This window comes from Podarcis bocagei (genome assembly GCF_964188305.1).
Source record: "Podarcis bocagei genome assembly, chromosome: 10".
Lineage (NCBI taxonomy): Eukaryota > Metazoa > Chordata > Lepidosauria > Squamata > Lacertidae > Podarcis > Podarcis bocagei.
In genome coordinates, this window is record NC_138135.1 from 40,281,181 (window position 1) to 40,296,530 (window position 15,350).

Genomic DNA, 15,350 nt, shown 5'->3' on the forward strand with positions numbered 1-15,350 from the left:
TCTTTTAAAACTTGAGTTTAACATCTCTGGGAATGACCTTAAGGGCTGCAACTGTTTGATGTGAAAGCCAGGATTTCCTGTACTTTAGCATGAAGGTGCTGAGGTGCATAGCTATTTTAAGGGTTAACAATTGTAGTCATTGATGCGTATATATTAGGCTGTATTCATAAAACACTGCGTGTTGCCTGAGTCAACCTCTTACAGTCTAACCGCAGTGACCAATAGGAAGAACAGAAGAGAATCCAAGAAAGCTGAGGTAAGCTAGATTCTCAAGCATTGTCAAATTAGAAACAACAGAATGTTAGGTGTCTTGGGTAATGTGTCTGGGGATTACTGCTGCATATTTAGGGTTTTATGCTACAAATTTACAAGAGCTCAGACTACAAATAATGTTAAAAGGAAACAAAGACTTTTGTACTTAAATGATTTCCAACAGCCACCAGAAATCACCTAACCTGTACAAGGTAAAATATTTCAGTTACTCATTATAACAATGTTGGTATATATTTCTTGTAAGAGAAAGATGTCAGAGACATTGTGCTAAATCCAGTATGACTTTCTCTGGAAATAATTTAGTTTCTCTCACTTGCTCTTCTTTCTATTTTATTACTTCAGGCAGTATTCTGCTATTTTGTGGACAGCAGTTTCAAAGCCTGTTAGCTCTTTTCAGCTGTTGGACTTTAGAGAAGCAGCCGTTTAAAAAACAACAACCAAAACCCATGTAAGGCATTGGTTTTCCCTTTGATTCAGTGATGCTTATGACTTATGATTTTCTTTAATACTTCCCCCCCCCCAAAAAAACCCTCCAAAACCCCCCAACCTTTCTGCACCAGTGTATCCAGCTTATTTTCTTTCTTTCTTTTGAAATGTTATATATACTTACTTTTAGAAAACCAAGACAGACATAAAAATTTGGGATGCATTGTTGCTGTATAATTACTACTGCATTGTAGTAACTTGGCTTGCATGTTAGGTTTTTTTAATGTATAGCTATGGAAAATGTTAGTTTTAATGTGAACAATTTAAAAAAAGAACTTGACAAAGAAATCTGAATACATGGCCAAGCAATAAAAGTGAAGTTCTAGGGAGAATTTGTTTCCTAAGTAATTTACATTTTAAAGAGGAAAGCCAATAATTTGGGGCACAGGGGAACGATTGAAGAAGAGGAGTAGATTTTCAAACACAGCTCTCTAGACTTCTAGGGAACATACCCAGCAAGCAGCTGTTAAAATATTCTTTGATCTTTTTCTTGTGTGTGATGAGAACCAGGCCTAGAAAATCAGATCCATATGCCTTCTCATCTAGGAGTACAAAAGAAGATGTGAGTTTCTTCATGGAGGACCAAACTAGGACTGGATAGCAGTCAATAAAGGCAATTATGTCAGTTACTATATGCCACCTCTGTTTTGGGTGATGTTCTGGGTGATTTTTGCACATGAAATATTCTCCCTAGTTTGGAAAAAGGCAAGTTTTTAAATGTTACTGAAATTCAGTAAGAGAAGCAAGCTCTGTCTCTAGCTTCTTTTAAACATGAACTGAATGTGTGCACACTTACCGTATCTGGAAAAGGAATGAAATCCAGATTGAAACATACTATACTTAGAGTCATAGCTTGTAGTTCCCCCTGAATTTAAGATACGACCCTTCTTTTTTCTCTTGAAAAAAGTTGTGACACCATGCAAGACAGCATTTCACCCTTATAAAGGAATGCACATTGTTGCTTTCAGAAAAAGATACTGTGGAGATGTATACTTTCTTATAACTATTTTCCCCTTTTCTCCAAGGTTAACTATGAATGTACAATTGTATTCCAGACTATTGGTAGTCTTCTTGACCAATACCGTGTGGACTCGTAATATCAGGCCAATGTATGATCAGCCTGATACATATGACTGGTCCTTCTACAGCTTTGAGTGTCCACAAGAATGCTTCTGCCCTCCTAGTTTCCCAAATGCCTTATACTGTGATAGCAAGGAACTTAAAGAAATTCCAGCCATCCCAGCAAGAATCTGGTATCTCTACCTCCAAAACAATCTCATTGAAACAGTTACAGGGAAATCTTTTGTGAATGCCACACAACTAAAATGGATAAATCTGAACAACAACAAAATTACCAGCAATGGAATTGAAAAGGGTGTATTCGGCAACTTGAAAAATCTGCTCTACTTATTTCTTGAGAATAATGAGTTAGAAGAAGTGCCTGCTCCATTGCCATTGAGTTTAGAGCAGCTGCGTTTGGCAAGAAACAAAATCACTACAATCCCCGCAGGGGTCTTCAACAATATGGAAAACCTCACTGCGCTAGATCTACATCAAAACAAACTGTTGGACAGTACTCTCTCAAGTGACACCTTCCAAGGACTTAACAGCCTCATGCTACTCAACATCGCTCAAAATTCACTTACAAAAATGCCACCAACCCCTCCAGCTAATGTAATACAGCTGTTTTTGGACAATAACTCCATTGAAGCAATACCAGAAAATTATTTTGATGCAACGCTCAAACTGATTTTCCTTCGATTGAACAACAATAAGTTAACCGATAAAGGTCTACCATCCAAAATATTTAACATTTCATCTCTTCTTGACCTTCAGCTATCTTACAATGAACTCACCAAAATCCCATCTATCAATGTTCACCTCGAGCACCTTTATCTTGACAACAACAGGATCGACAGTAAGTGCATATCAGCAATCTCAGACAGAAGTTTTTCCACAGAAATACCCCTCCCCCACACTCTTCCCGTTTATAGCACAAATGTTGCAGTGCTGTGCACACATGCCCATGCACACACACATGCATTCACAAGTCCAAAAGTGTATAGGTATTAGAAGCAAGAAGAAACCAGACCAGCTCTGGTTTAATGAGAACCTATTGTATTTCAGAAATACAAGTTCTGTACATTTGATCTAAACTGTAAATTCCATTGGCTAGTGACTAAGCCCTATTTTGTCTAACCTCAGTTTTTGAACATAATCCATTCCGGAGGTCCGCTTGACTTCCAAAATGTTTTAAAACCGAGGACCAAAGTTCTGTCAGCAAATTCAATGGGGAAACTTGAGAAATGCGCCTCGGAAGCCATTCGACTTCCAAGGCGTGTTCGAAAATGGAAGCATTCACTTCTGGACTTTTGGCATTCAGCATTCATATTTGTGATCACATATAATGGGATGAGGATCAAGTACAAGGAACATAGGGTCAGCTCCCACAAAACAAATTCTAGCACATGGTTAGAGATCCAAAGTAAAATGTAAATGGGTCTTATTAACTGGAGGGGGGTGGAGCGCACAGAATGCTCTGTTCACCTAAGACAATATTGCAGACTCTGTGGCCCATAGCTTAACTTCATGTGGCTATGGAAGCCCACATGCAGAGGAGGAGGAGGAGGAGGATTGAGCTGGGGGAACAGCCAAAGGGATGGATTCACACAATAATGATTTATAATTCACAATAGATTGCCGCAGAAGGAATATACTTGTTAACAGAAGAATGGTCCCCATCCCTGACCTAAGGTACACAGATATTTTGTGTGCTGGCAGATCCCTTACCATTAAGCAAACCATCCAAGCATGATACCGGGCCAACAAAGATCAGCTTAATGCAAACCAGACTGCAATTGCATCACAAGAATAAAACAGAAACAATTAGTGCATACCATAAGCTGCTGAGCCTAACCACAAATCACACATCGAGTCACATTATCACACACATGCATGATAGCACGACAGAATTAGGCATTGCTTCCAAAAGCAATTTACCCATTTTACAGATGGGAAACACTAAGAGCTTCTAGTTCAAAGAACAATCACGCTAGAAAATTTAAATCCCAGGCAAATCAAAATTACTAGACACCACTCCTCACAAGGAGTGAAGAAGATACTGCCAAGTTTTAAGAGGGAACATGCAGCCTCATCACCTGGTGACTGCTGAGCAGCAGCCACTTTTAATTTGCTCTGTTACCTTTCTCATCTTCCATGATAAAAAAATAGAAGGAAACAAATGCTGAACTGTGATTCCTCTGGCTTCCCAACAAGTCCTAATCTTACAGGATCATATTTAAAATATTTACTTGGTGAGTTTTTTGTGGGGAGGGAAGACAATGACTCCCAACCACTTTTCTTATGCTCTTGTTTTTTTTGTTGTTTTTTTTTGTTTTAGGTATTAATGGAACCCAAATATGTCCAGTTCCTATCCCAGGGGATCATGTCTATGAGAGGAACTTACCACGACTCCGCTATCTCCGCCTGGATGGCAATGAAATCAAACCTCCAATTCCATTTGAACTCATGTTATGCTTCCGACTTCTTCATGCTGTTGTTATTTAAGGACAGCTTAGTGTTACCATTATTGCGTTAGTAAACAGGTTTTGCTGGCATTAAACTTGTTAGAACTTCCAGGTGTTTTTCGATCAATTATACTGTCCCCCCATGGAGTTTGATTTTTAATTGTTAGTGTTTCATCACTTCTTTTTCTTTCTCAAAAATACTCTCTTGGTACAGCCAACCTGTCCCAATTATTTTAAATGTCACTCTATTAAGACGATGCTTTTGCTACTCAAATGTATTATCTAGCTGTGGGTTCCATAAAAGTTTTGGCATTCTTCTTCTACACTCTATACATATTGGCCTGCAGATTCAGGTGTAGTACATTTCACATATTAAGCAAAAGTAGAATATATAATTGCTTATTTTGTTATCTTTTTTTAAAAAAAGAGCATTGCTGTAGATGCCAGATAGCATGTTTAATGATAAAAATAAGTAGCAGAAATCTCTTTCCCACCCTCTTCATTCACGGAAAGTGTTATATTGAATACATTAACAGCTGCAACATTGCTTCATTTTGTTAAAATGGGGCCAAATATCTCTCTTTACAAAAATGAACATGTAAAATCGTACAGTTCAGAAGCTCCATATGCATGGAGCATGGCTTTCCACCAGCAGTGATGTTTACACAGTACTTTCTTACTTGCACTATTCCCTCATGATATACCAGCAGAATTACCAGTAAATTCCACCTCTAAGAAATTTCAAGGTATACCTTAGCAAACCATCTAAGGAATTTTAAGGGAAGAGTTATAAGAAGATGAATGCAAGTTATGTACATCCCTAAAACACTAACATTGCTACAAACACATTTCATTTATCATTGCACATGAACAGCAGAAGCAGCCTTAGGTATCTGTTTATTGAAAAAGTGCACAAAGATATCTGAAAAAATGCTTTTGTTAGGAGAAAGGCACATGAACTGTGTTCAAATTTTTGTGCAGGCTTTATTTAACCAAATGTAAACTGGCATAGAAATGGAGCAAACTGAACTTAAAATTGGAAAAATGAGAAAGGGGAGCTGAAATTGACAAATCTGTTCATCTCTACTTGGTAAATGTTATCTTTACCTTCCGAAAAAGTAGATTTGCATGCTAAATTATACATAACTAGAGCCACAGTAGCCATAGTAATTTATTTTTAGTCAAACAACTTTACATGATGATGATGATGATGATGATGATGATGTTAATAAAGAAATGTGACTCACTAATTAGTTTTTGTCATATATTTAGTTTTGAACACTTGACCATGTTCCTTTCTCTCCAATTGCAAATTTTACATGTTTCCTAGCCCTACTCTGAGAAGCCAATCATCGTCCTGTTCAAGATTATAGGGCTATAACAGAAGCAACTGATGACCTTGCCACCCAAAGTCAATCCTGCACTAGATAATAAGATAAGTGCAGATATACATAATGACCCAAGCCCAAGCTTTTTGTGTTGGGGAGGGAAATAAGAGAATACATAAAAGCATAAGGTTTTCCAGTCGGCGAACTTATACCATGCTGTTGCCTATGAAAGTCTTAGTTAGTTTGCCTTTAAGTTGCCACAGTAAACCAATATTCCCATCTGTTTGGAATTGCCCATATATAAAATATGCTGATAAGCACTATTAAGAATCTGTGTCAGAAATATAGAAAATGTTTGCTATATGACTGTATGCAAGAAATGGAAACTATAATGCATAAGACCAATTCAAGGCAACACCGACAGTTCCTGGGGTTTTTTTTGGGGGGGGGGGGGTTGCAGTACTATCTATGTGAACTCCATGGTATTCTTGAAAGTCCAACAGAAAAGAATTGAGGATGCAGCACAGCAAGGTTTATCAGTTTTGCAACTTTTTTAAACAATAACAGCTGTGTCTAAAGAATCTGTTGATGAGGAATGGTCATTCAAAGGTGCAAAAGAACTACAACTCAAGTATAAATGAATGTCTAACAAAGTAAATTACAAATGGCACATCACAAGGTACAACTTCATGTAATTAATGCATCCCTTGAACTTGTATTAAAAATATTCATAGCAGTTGTAAAAAGGGACACACATCTCTAGGATCATACCCATCTGTCCTTTTTATGTACCACATGCAAGAAATTTCTACTCAACCAACTGTGTAGCTGGAAAGAATTAAATCATCTATCACTGGCAAGTCTAAAGGAAAAGTTTGCAAGAGCTATGTTTTATATAACAAAGAGTCTCATATTTCATGGCTGAAGGAGAAAAAGTAACTGCTAAAGGAAAAACCTACGTCATATATTATGCATCTTTATTCAGTGGCATATGAGATATAATTAATGTATATTTAGTATTGATTAATTTAACCAGTAAAGTCTATTAAAAGTGTTGAGACAGCTGATTCCAGAACTGCAGAATCATATGATGCTTATTAGGAAGTAAAGCCTACTGTAAGCATGTTTAGGATTTCAACCTAATAGTACCAAACGATACAAACAAACAACTTCATTTTGAAGCTGTAGTCTAATGGTATGCAACTCCACAAGTAACACTTCATTTATTTTTATTTTGAGTTCTGAATTACAGTATTTTCCCTACCTAGTACCAGCATATCTACAATAGCCAACCTATCATGGATTTGGCTGGCTCTCAACCTCCACCCCCACCTCCATTTCTTTCATCCTAAATTATGGTGGGCTTCAACTGTGCAGGAGAGGTTGACACAGCAGACCACAGAAGTATTCCACGTGTCCAAGAAGCATGCACTGAACTAACACGAGATATTTTGTTCCTCCCACTCCCAGCCATCACTAGTTGTTGGATGAAGAGATGGAAAAATCTACTGTGTATTGTAGTCCAGCATTTGTACTAGCTTATAATGAGAAAAATTCTTAAACAGAATTCTTAGTTTTTGCCCTTTCAAAATATTTTCAGTCTTTGGACTCACAAACTGCAGAACCGGACTGTCATGACATCAGTGTTTCATTACACATAGTTTAATGAGGCACTGGTTGTGAATGGAGAACTTGCCATTTTAATTTGTGCTATCCCCTCTCCCCACTATTTTTTGTCATCCAGTTTGGAGATGTTGTCCATGAGAGCCAAAAGCAAACAATAGTCAATAAGTACAACTGATACAACTGGGAACAGATGGTAAACATTTTCATATGGCAGATTTTGGGAAAACAGAGTGACATTAGGTCTTTGGAATCAGATTCCATCAGATTCCAGAGCCTGGAATCAGATTCATATCCCAAGCCTTCTAATATATTTTTTTGTGGGGGGAGGGGAGAGGACAACATAAATTACCCTCACTATTTTTCCCAAATATTGCAGTACCTAACAAATGCAGAATTTGAACTGGTCTACTAAAACTGTTTATTTCAAGTCATGATAGACTAATTTAAATTTACCGTATTTTTCGCCCTATAAGACGCACTTTTTCCCCTCCAAAAATGAAGGGGAAATGTGGGTGCGTCCTATGGGGCGAATGCAGGCTTTCGCTGAAGCCTGGAGAGCGAGAGCGGTCGGTGCGCACCGACCCCTCTCGCTCTCCAGGCTTCGCGGACCTCTCCTCAAGCAGCGGGAACGCTCCCGCTGCTTGGGGAGAGTTGCCGGCATCCTGAAGCCTGTGCGCGCTGATCTCAGCGCGTCCAGGCTTCGCGGATCTCTCCCCAAGCAGCGGGAACGCTCCCGCTGCTTGGGGAGAGTTGCCGGCATCCTGAAGCCTGTGCGCGCTGATCTCAGCGCGTCCAGGCTTCGCGGATCTCTCCCCAAGCAGCGGGAACGTTCCCGCTGCTTGGGGAGAGTTGCCGGCATCCCGAAGCCTGCGCGCGCTGATCTCAGCGCGTCCAGGCTTCGCGGATCTCTCCCCAAGCAGCGGGAACGTTCCCGCTGCTTGGGGAGAGTTGCCGGCATCCCGAAGCCTGCACGCGCTGATCTCAGCGCGTCCAGGCTTCGCGGATCTCTCCCAAAGCAGCGGGAACGTTCCCGCTGCTTGGGGAGAGTTGCCGGCATCCCAAAGCCTGCGCGCGCTGATCTCAGCGCGTCCAGGCTTCGCGGATCTCTCCTCAAGCAGCGGGAGCCACCGCTGGGCTCCCACGGCTTGCAGAGAGCTGCCTGTTTGGGGGCTGGGGTCGGGGGAAGCTCGGGCTGCCCCAGCCCCGCGCCTGGGGGGGAAATAATTTTTTTCCCTTTATTTCCCCCCCAAAAAACTAGGTGCGTCTTATGGGACGGTGCGTCCTATAGGGCGAAAAATACGGTAGGCAATTATTCTCAATGTTGGTTTTCTTGAAGCTACAAAAATATACACATTCATAGATAGATAGATAGATAGATAGATAGATAGATAGATAGACAGACAGACAGACAGACAGACAGACAGACAGAGACACACACACACACACAGAGAGAGAGAGAGAGAGAGAGAGAGAGAGAGAGAGAGAGAGAGAGAGAGAGAGACATATATGCTACAGTTCAATAATCTGAAACATACTGGGGTTGTAAAAACAAAACAAAATGGAGCACAGCAACAGATTTTCTCATTCCAAATCATCCAAAGTGAAGCATTTGAACACAAGAAAGCATCATCAATCTACTAAAAAGGCAACCATATTATTAGTTTTTAAAAGACACTGTTTTCATATAATTATAGTGAAGTGGCATATCTAAAGGATAGATATGTATCTAAGGGATTGTTTAGTACTTTTTCCATATATAAGCTAAGTCCCAGGATGTGAAAAATGCATTAGCATATATTCTTTCCCTGTTAGAGGCACGTTTATCTCACTTTTCTTCCCCTTTGTTAAAATTTAGATTGTAAACTGTGTGGGACAGGGACCTGTACAGTGAGTGCCATGCATATCAATGGTGCACTATCAGTACTATTACAATGAAGAAGAGGTTTGAATACAAGAAGTAGACATTCTTACCTGTAATCAATGTCCTTTTAGATCTGCTGTATTGGGTATCTTTTGTGAAACTGCATTTTCTTTTTCAGAACCCAGTTTCCAGAAAAATCCATTCAACTAGGCCTGGTTTAGGGAAACAAGGCAATGTTAGGACTTGGAAGTTGGTTGAGTGTAGCTTCGGAACATACCAATAGAAAAACTGAAGACAGTGGAATAGTTACTAATGCTGTTGTCAGGATTATAACTACTTGCGAAATAAAAAGTAACTAATTCTTTTGAACCTCACCTACTGTAGCTCTTTAGATTCCAACAGTTATTAATCTTTGACTGCTTATATATGGCAGCTGTGAAGACAATCTCTTTGGGCTGTGTTCCCTAGTTCCTCTGGCAACCAGGTCATGAGCACAGCCCAACACTCTCTTTTAATCTAATTCCTTACATCTGTGAAGGAAGATAAACCTGTTCATTGTAGATGCCACATGGAAACAACTTTAAATTGCACCACCTAATGATTGCTTCCACATGGTCATCTATTGGCATCAAGCATGTAATAATTCATTGCTTTAGTTGGGATTATTTTGTCCATTATACTCTGCAAAATGCAACAACATTAATAATGTCAACAAGTCCTTACTCTAGATGAATTAAGATTAACATATTAAATAGTGAAGCCACTGCAGGAAGATTTGTGTATTTGTGTGCATGTGGCAGCCATTCCTTTGAGTAGTGAAATTAAATGTCAATGCAGCTCACTATCTCCTAGATATTTAAATGTAGGATAAGTTTGGGAAGTTGCACCACACCACATGTATATAAATGTTTCAGAACTTCAAATACAATTAATAAAATACCCGGTTATAGCTTTGTCACCACAGTTACTGCTTCAGCTGGTAGAATCCAGGTGATTCTGCTTATTGTGCTGCACTCAAGCCATTTATCAACCTGAAGCCCATTTATTACAATTGTCTTTCTGCTTTCCTGAAGAAAACTAGTTTGGAGTAACCTGTTTCCTTTCCTTGCAAGATAAGCCCTCTTCTTCCCACCCTGAAATGGCACCCCTGCAAAGGAGGAGTTATATACACTCTGAGGGGAGAATTCTCAGGGTTAGAGCTAGAGTTGGGTGTGAGGAAAAAGAAGTAACTAAGACTGAGGGAGCTAGTGAGATGAGATTGCAAGGGGGAAAGATTAAAAAAAGACATAAATGCCCACTAGCATCCAGTAAATATTCAGTGCAAGCTCCCTTTGTTCAAACTGCAAAGTGATTTAAGTAGTCTGAGGTCACCTACAGTTCACCTACATCAAGCCATTGGAAATATACCTTGATGCTTTACAGCCTGAGTTGTGGGGAGGAATTAGTTTGGGATTCGCACAAGGACAAGGCCGCATCAATGTTGACAAACAGTATACAGTACTTTGGAGAGAGAAAAGGGAGATCTCAAAATAATTACTTAGCAAGCAGGCCTCTCAGAAATGAGGAAATATCTTGCAGAGTTCAGGCTTAACTAGGCCTCAGCTAGAATTCATTACTGTTTTTTGTTTTTTTAAACTATACTACAAGGCCTTCTCTTTATATGGGGCGCACTTGTGTATTTTCTTTTGTTTACCCTGAACACTTCTGTTTGCTACTATTTGGTTAAATGAATTGTATTTCTCCAATACAATCTGTGACCCGTTTAAGAAATGACAGCCCCATCTAGGTTAAGAGGGTGGGGGAAGAAGGGGGCCCCATTTGTTTATTTGTTTTCTATATCCCCCTTTATCTAAACATCACAGGGCAACTGAGAGAGCTTGTTAGTTATTTAGTCTATTAGTAGGGAAGTAGGAGACCTATCTCATACCCAGGGTGTGGGTGGATGTGGCATTGAGAAGGCTGTGCCTTGAGAGAGCAATGGCCGTCATTACAAAAGTGCCACAGTTCCTGCTGAGGAGAAGTGGCTGTGGAAAAACCCAGTTGCTGAAGTTACTACACCCGGAAGGACTGCCAGCATTATGGTGTGGGCCCCTTTCACCAACATGCCACCAAAGTCACTGTTACTCGGAAGGAAGTCTGTGCCCCCAGGATCACTGAGGAACAAACTTTGTGGACAAACATTTTCAATTCCTCTCCATGCCTTCACTAAGGCACTTTGCTGACTGAGGTGTAGGAAAAGATGCCAAAAGATGACCAGACTAGCAGGTGCTGTGTTCTACGTGCAGTACAAAACCTGACAAAGGTGGCAACAGTTGTCACTGTTATTTATTTTATATTCTGCCCATCCTCCCGAAGGAGCCCAGGGCAGCATACCAAGCACTAAGAAAACATTACAAAAGAGAACTAAAAATAGTTTATGAACATTCTATTAAAAAAGTTAAAAATATACTCCCATCAGCAATCTCAGGGTTACCTGGATGTCTTTCAGCCATCAAATGGCAGGGTCAATTGGATTTTTTTAAATAAAAAATTATCCTGCAAATCAGTAATGAGAGATACTCCTCACTTAGAAAGGCAATCTGCAAATGGGGAACCACCCCGACCAGGCCCTGTCACAGATCATTGTTAAACAGGCAGCTCCGTGTGGTAACAGTACCAACAAGCCCTCACCTACTGATTCTAGGATCCAAGATGGATGATACTGGGAAAGACACCTTTAGGTACTGGGTCCAAGCCATGTAGGGTCTTATATGTTAGTACTAACACCTTGAATTGGGCCCACACTGACGGTCACTGTGTGCTTTCAAGCCTGATGTCAGATGGCTCCATAGGGCTGCCACGCTTACCAGTTTAGCAGCTGCATTCTACACTAGCTGGATTAAAGATTAAAGAAGAAAGATATGTGTAAATTTATGTCGAATACTCTGCTAGCTACCAAGGGCTGCAAAATGAACACCGCTTGCTTGGCATCTTCTCATGCACCAGTGTTGGTCAATCCAGAGCAATTTCTGAGTATGGCAGGCATGTGTTTCACTGTGAAAAGCATCTTGCAAAGAGACAATAGGAGCTAAAATGTGGTAAAACATGTGAAACCCTACCAAATGATTTCCAGTTGCGATTTTTGGGATTAAAATACGCATTGTGTGGAATGCACTGCACTGGGTTTCATTTATAATCATAATTAGCGAAGAGGAAAATCCTTCTGGTGATTAGACTGAAGTTATTGCAATGTTTTAATTTGGGGATAATTGGGTCAAACGACTGAGCCCCGAGCTCTTTGGATGGCCTTGAGCATGTCATTTCCTCTTAGCTTCAGTTGCTCAAATGTCTAGTGAAAATATTATCGTATTTCTCAAGTTTCTTGTTAAGAGGATGGATGTAAATATTTCCTGAAACACACTTTGCACACTAAATGTTCATTTGGCATAATAAAATAATAAATAATTGTATTAATACTAACAGAAACTATATAACAATGTGTTTAGTTGTTCCTTTTTTTACTACTAGGCTTAAAAAACACAGGCTCAAGTGTTCAGAGCTTTCTGTTTATTCTTGGAAATGCTGAATGATGTATTAGCTGGTGCAGTAATGGGTTTTAAAATCCTCTTTCTGCAAAAACAAATTGCACCCAGTTACATCATTAGCTTTTGCACTTAGATTTCTTTCAGAAATTGTGATATGAAGGTGTTTAAGCACCAATAATTTTCTCAGGATTAGAGCTTCCTGTACCACCCTCCCACAAACCAGGCACCCCACTGCCATTGGTTAGGGTCAAATACCACAGGCTCTGCATTCAGAGTAATTCTGTGCCATTTGAGAAAGCAAGAGCCAAAGGTAAGTTTTCTGTTTCTTTCTTTATTGATTAGCAAACTGGATTTTTTATATATAAAAAAGCAGAAGCTATTTTTAAGCAATGCATTTTAATATTTTGAGAAGAATTAGAATTATAAAAATGTACCTTATGTTATTTTTATATGGCTATTTCTTAGTACCTTCCTGTGAGAGAGTAATACATTATTGGCATCAAAATATTTGACAGCTCTTGTAGATGCCAGTGTAATTACAGTATGTTCCAATATTTTGCTTATACTCTAAAAGGCGTACAGAGACACACAGATTTCATAAGCAGTTTTTAGTGGACCAAGCAGATTTACAGGTGTGTGTGTGTGTGTATACAATACATATACAGAGACATATATATCGTATATGAGAGAGATTAGTGTGGTTTTTTTTCTTTAGATGTAGTCTTCAACAGCCAAATATGCTCCAAAATGCTAGATTATATTTATTTATTTGTAAATGTAATCTAAATTATATAATAAAACAATAAAATAGTAATATGATATAATATCCTCTTTTGCCAGGTCCAAACTCTTATTCTTCCAGTAAAACAAAACAGTATGTTCAGTGGGTAGTGTGATGGTTTTGGATCTGGAAGACATGGGTCCAGTCATGTGTTCAAGACACAGTCTCTCAGTTTCAGCATTACATTTGCACATTTAGATAGTCAGGGACTTACTTCAGAGCTCCTTGTGAGAATGTAAACAACAAAAAATCAACTACTTTGCAAATTAGAAGTTCTAGACAATATGAGCAGTAGTAAAAACAGTACAAGCTACAATATGAACAAATCAACACACTGTTTGGAAATATAAATAAACAGAAAAAATAACCAAGTTAGACTGTCCTTATACTATTTATTACAAAAATTTCCAAATAAGTTCATTGACGTATAAGAGGTTCCTAAGTTATCAGCATAATAGCATATCTGTAGAGCAACTCTTTAGACAAACCTTTAACACTGTAAATAAATCAGTTCTGAAAAATGCAATACAGTTAACCCTTGGTTATAGGCAAAGAGAGTCTGCCGGCTGTAGGTTATGTCTTCTAGGTAGCTAAAAAAACTGGAAAGTGTACAAGAGAAAAATGAGCGCCTTGTGCTGTTCACCATTCCCATTGGAATTTCATGCCTACATGTGTAAACCTGCTTCACAAAGGCCTTCTTTCAAGAGGCTTAATATCAGTTTGTTTCAGTCTAGGGAACCTCAAAAGACAAATTGTCTCATGAATTTCTAATATCATACACTGTGTGCTGTTCTTTAAGCACAGCTTCTAAATGTGTGAGAAGTCATGTGCTGCTTTCTCAGTTTAAATACAGTGTGTGCATGTGTGTGTGTATTCACACTTTTCCCATATAAATCCCTCAATGTATGTGAATGATACAATGAAGATTGGAAATTGGATGGGGGAGGGGTATTTAAAATTTGATGTGCATTGCTTTAAAATGATAAGAGAAGACTGTTAATGTTCAGACCACATGGCTCCTATCCAACTAAAGCTATTTGTGCTTGGCATAAGTTAGTTGCAACTAACAAAGCACATTGATTCCACTTTGGCTTAAGGGTGACTAACTAGTTGGGCAGTGGCCAGTATTTTAAACAAAATTCAAACCAGTGTTCCAGATCTACTTTAGATTTCAATAAAACAATTGTAAACAATATAGTTATAACCTAGCCCAATCCAGCACGCTTAAGCGTGCAGAGGCTCTGTGAGTTCAAAATCCAGTTTCATGGGCTGCATTCACATTGCCACCAGAACTTGCATTCAGCCCATTGGAACAACATGTGCATGAACCTGGAGTCACTCATTGCAGAACCAGGAAGAATATTCTAGATAAGTTATTGTGCAGTATAGAGTTTAGGCACCGTACTTCTAGCCCAGAATCTCGTGGCCTGAGCCCATGCTTATGAACAGATTAGCCCCATTTGAGCCATATGGGGGTCTGGCTTTATCCCATAACCAAACTGTATCTATTCAGAGCACCTGATGCTATAGGGTAGCAGTCTCTTACAGGAGACCACAACACTAAAATACAATCCAAAGTATTGAAAGAAGCTGAGTGGGAAGTGGGGAGAGCAGGCCTAGAGTATCCTCTGATTTCTGGATCCAGGTGATCACTCTTCATAATGTATTCAACCTGCTCTGTACAACCACCCCACTAAGAGTCTCGACCAACATAGCGATGGAGCACAGCTATGCACCTGTGATGTCCACTGACCGCAAAGGAGGCAATATGAATCCCATCAGGACTTCTTAACCATGGAGCCAAAGTTTATCACTTTTAGAGTAGTGTATAATTGGGAATGTTGCCCTTATACATCCAGTTGCACAAGTATGTATATTGTTTACTTGACAAACAATTCCAATTATATATGCTGAAGTAGAATGTCTAAATAGAATAAGTATCAT

At 39.3% G+C, this 15,350-nt stretch overlaps 2 protein-coding genes and 1 long non-coding RNA gene across 11 annotated transcripts in view; 2 read left to right on the forward strand and 1 right to left on the reverse strand.

The window, feature by feature from the left end:
- LOC308596139 overlaps positions 1–11,762 on the reverse strand; it is a 231,686-nt gene extending 219,924 nt beyond the window's left edge. For 3 of the 6 annotated variants that reach the window (XR_014012351.1, XR_014012352.1, XR_014012353.1), the window contains exons 1-2: positions 11,029–11,128; positions 9,212–9,313 (exon numbers count right to left, since the gene is read on the reverse strand). This is a non-coding gene — a long non-coding RNA (uncharacterized lncRNA). The other 3 variants (XR_014012350.1, XR_014012354.1, XR_014012355.1) reach the window with 3 other exon arrangements.
- Positions 99–5,536, forward strand: KERA (keratocan). 2 transcript variants are annotated; one of them, XM_081212122.1, is made up of 3 exons: positions 99–256; positions 1,785–2,677; positions 4,160–5,536. In XM_081212122.1, exons 2-3 carry the CDS (start codon positions 1,792–1,794, stop codon positions 4,324–4,326), a joined length of 1,053 nt encoding a protein of 350 aa, XP_081068248.1. In that variant the 5' UTR covers positions 99–256; positions 1,785–1,791; the 3' UTR covers positions 4,327–5,536. The 2 variants fall into 2 exon arrangements, with proteins under 2 accessions (XP_081068248.1, XP_081068249.1); XM_081212123.1 differs by lacking the exon at positions 99–256 and adding an exon at positions 293–464.
- Positions 9,567–15,350, forward strand: part of EPYC (epiphycan) — a 32,201-nt gene continuing 26,417 nt past the window's right edge. The window contains exon 1 of one of the 3 annotated variants that reach the window (XM_081210957.1): positions 9,567–9,585. The gene's annotated coding sequence lies outside the window, so the exon portion shown is untranslated. Of the gene's footprint in view, positions 9,586–12,667; positions 12,936–15,031; positions 15,052–15,350 lie in introns of those variants that run through there. The other 2 variants (XM_081210956.1, XM_081210958.1) reach the window with 2 other exon arrangements.

Bases quoted from the DNA above. Each gene is read 5' to 3' on its own strand.
- KERA (XM_081212122.1), top strand. From the start codon at position 1,792: ATGAATGTACAATTGTATTCCAGACTATTGGTAGTCTTCTTGACCAAT. The intron at 2,678-4,159 runs GTAAGTGCATAT...TTTTTGTTTTAG, and splicing joins TGACAACAACAGGATCGACA to GTATTAATGGAACCCAAATA.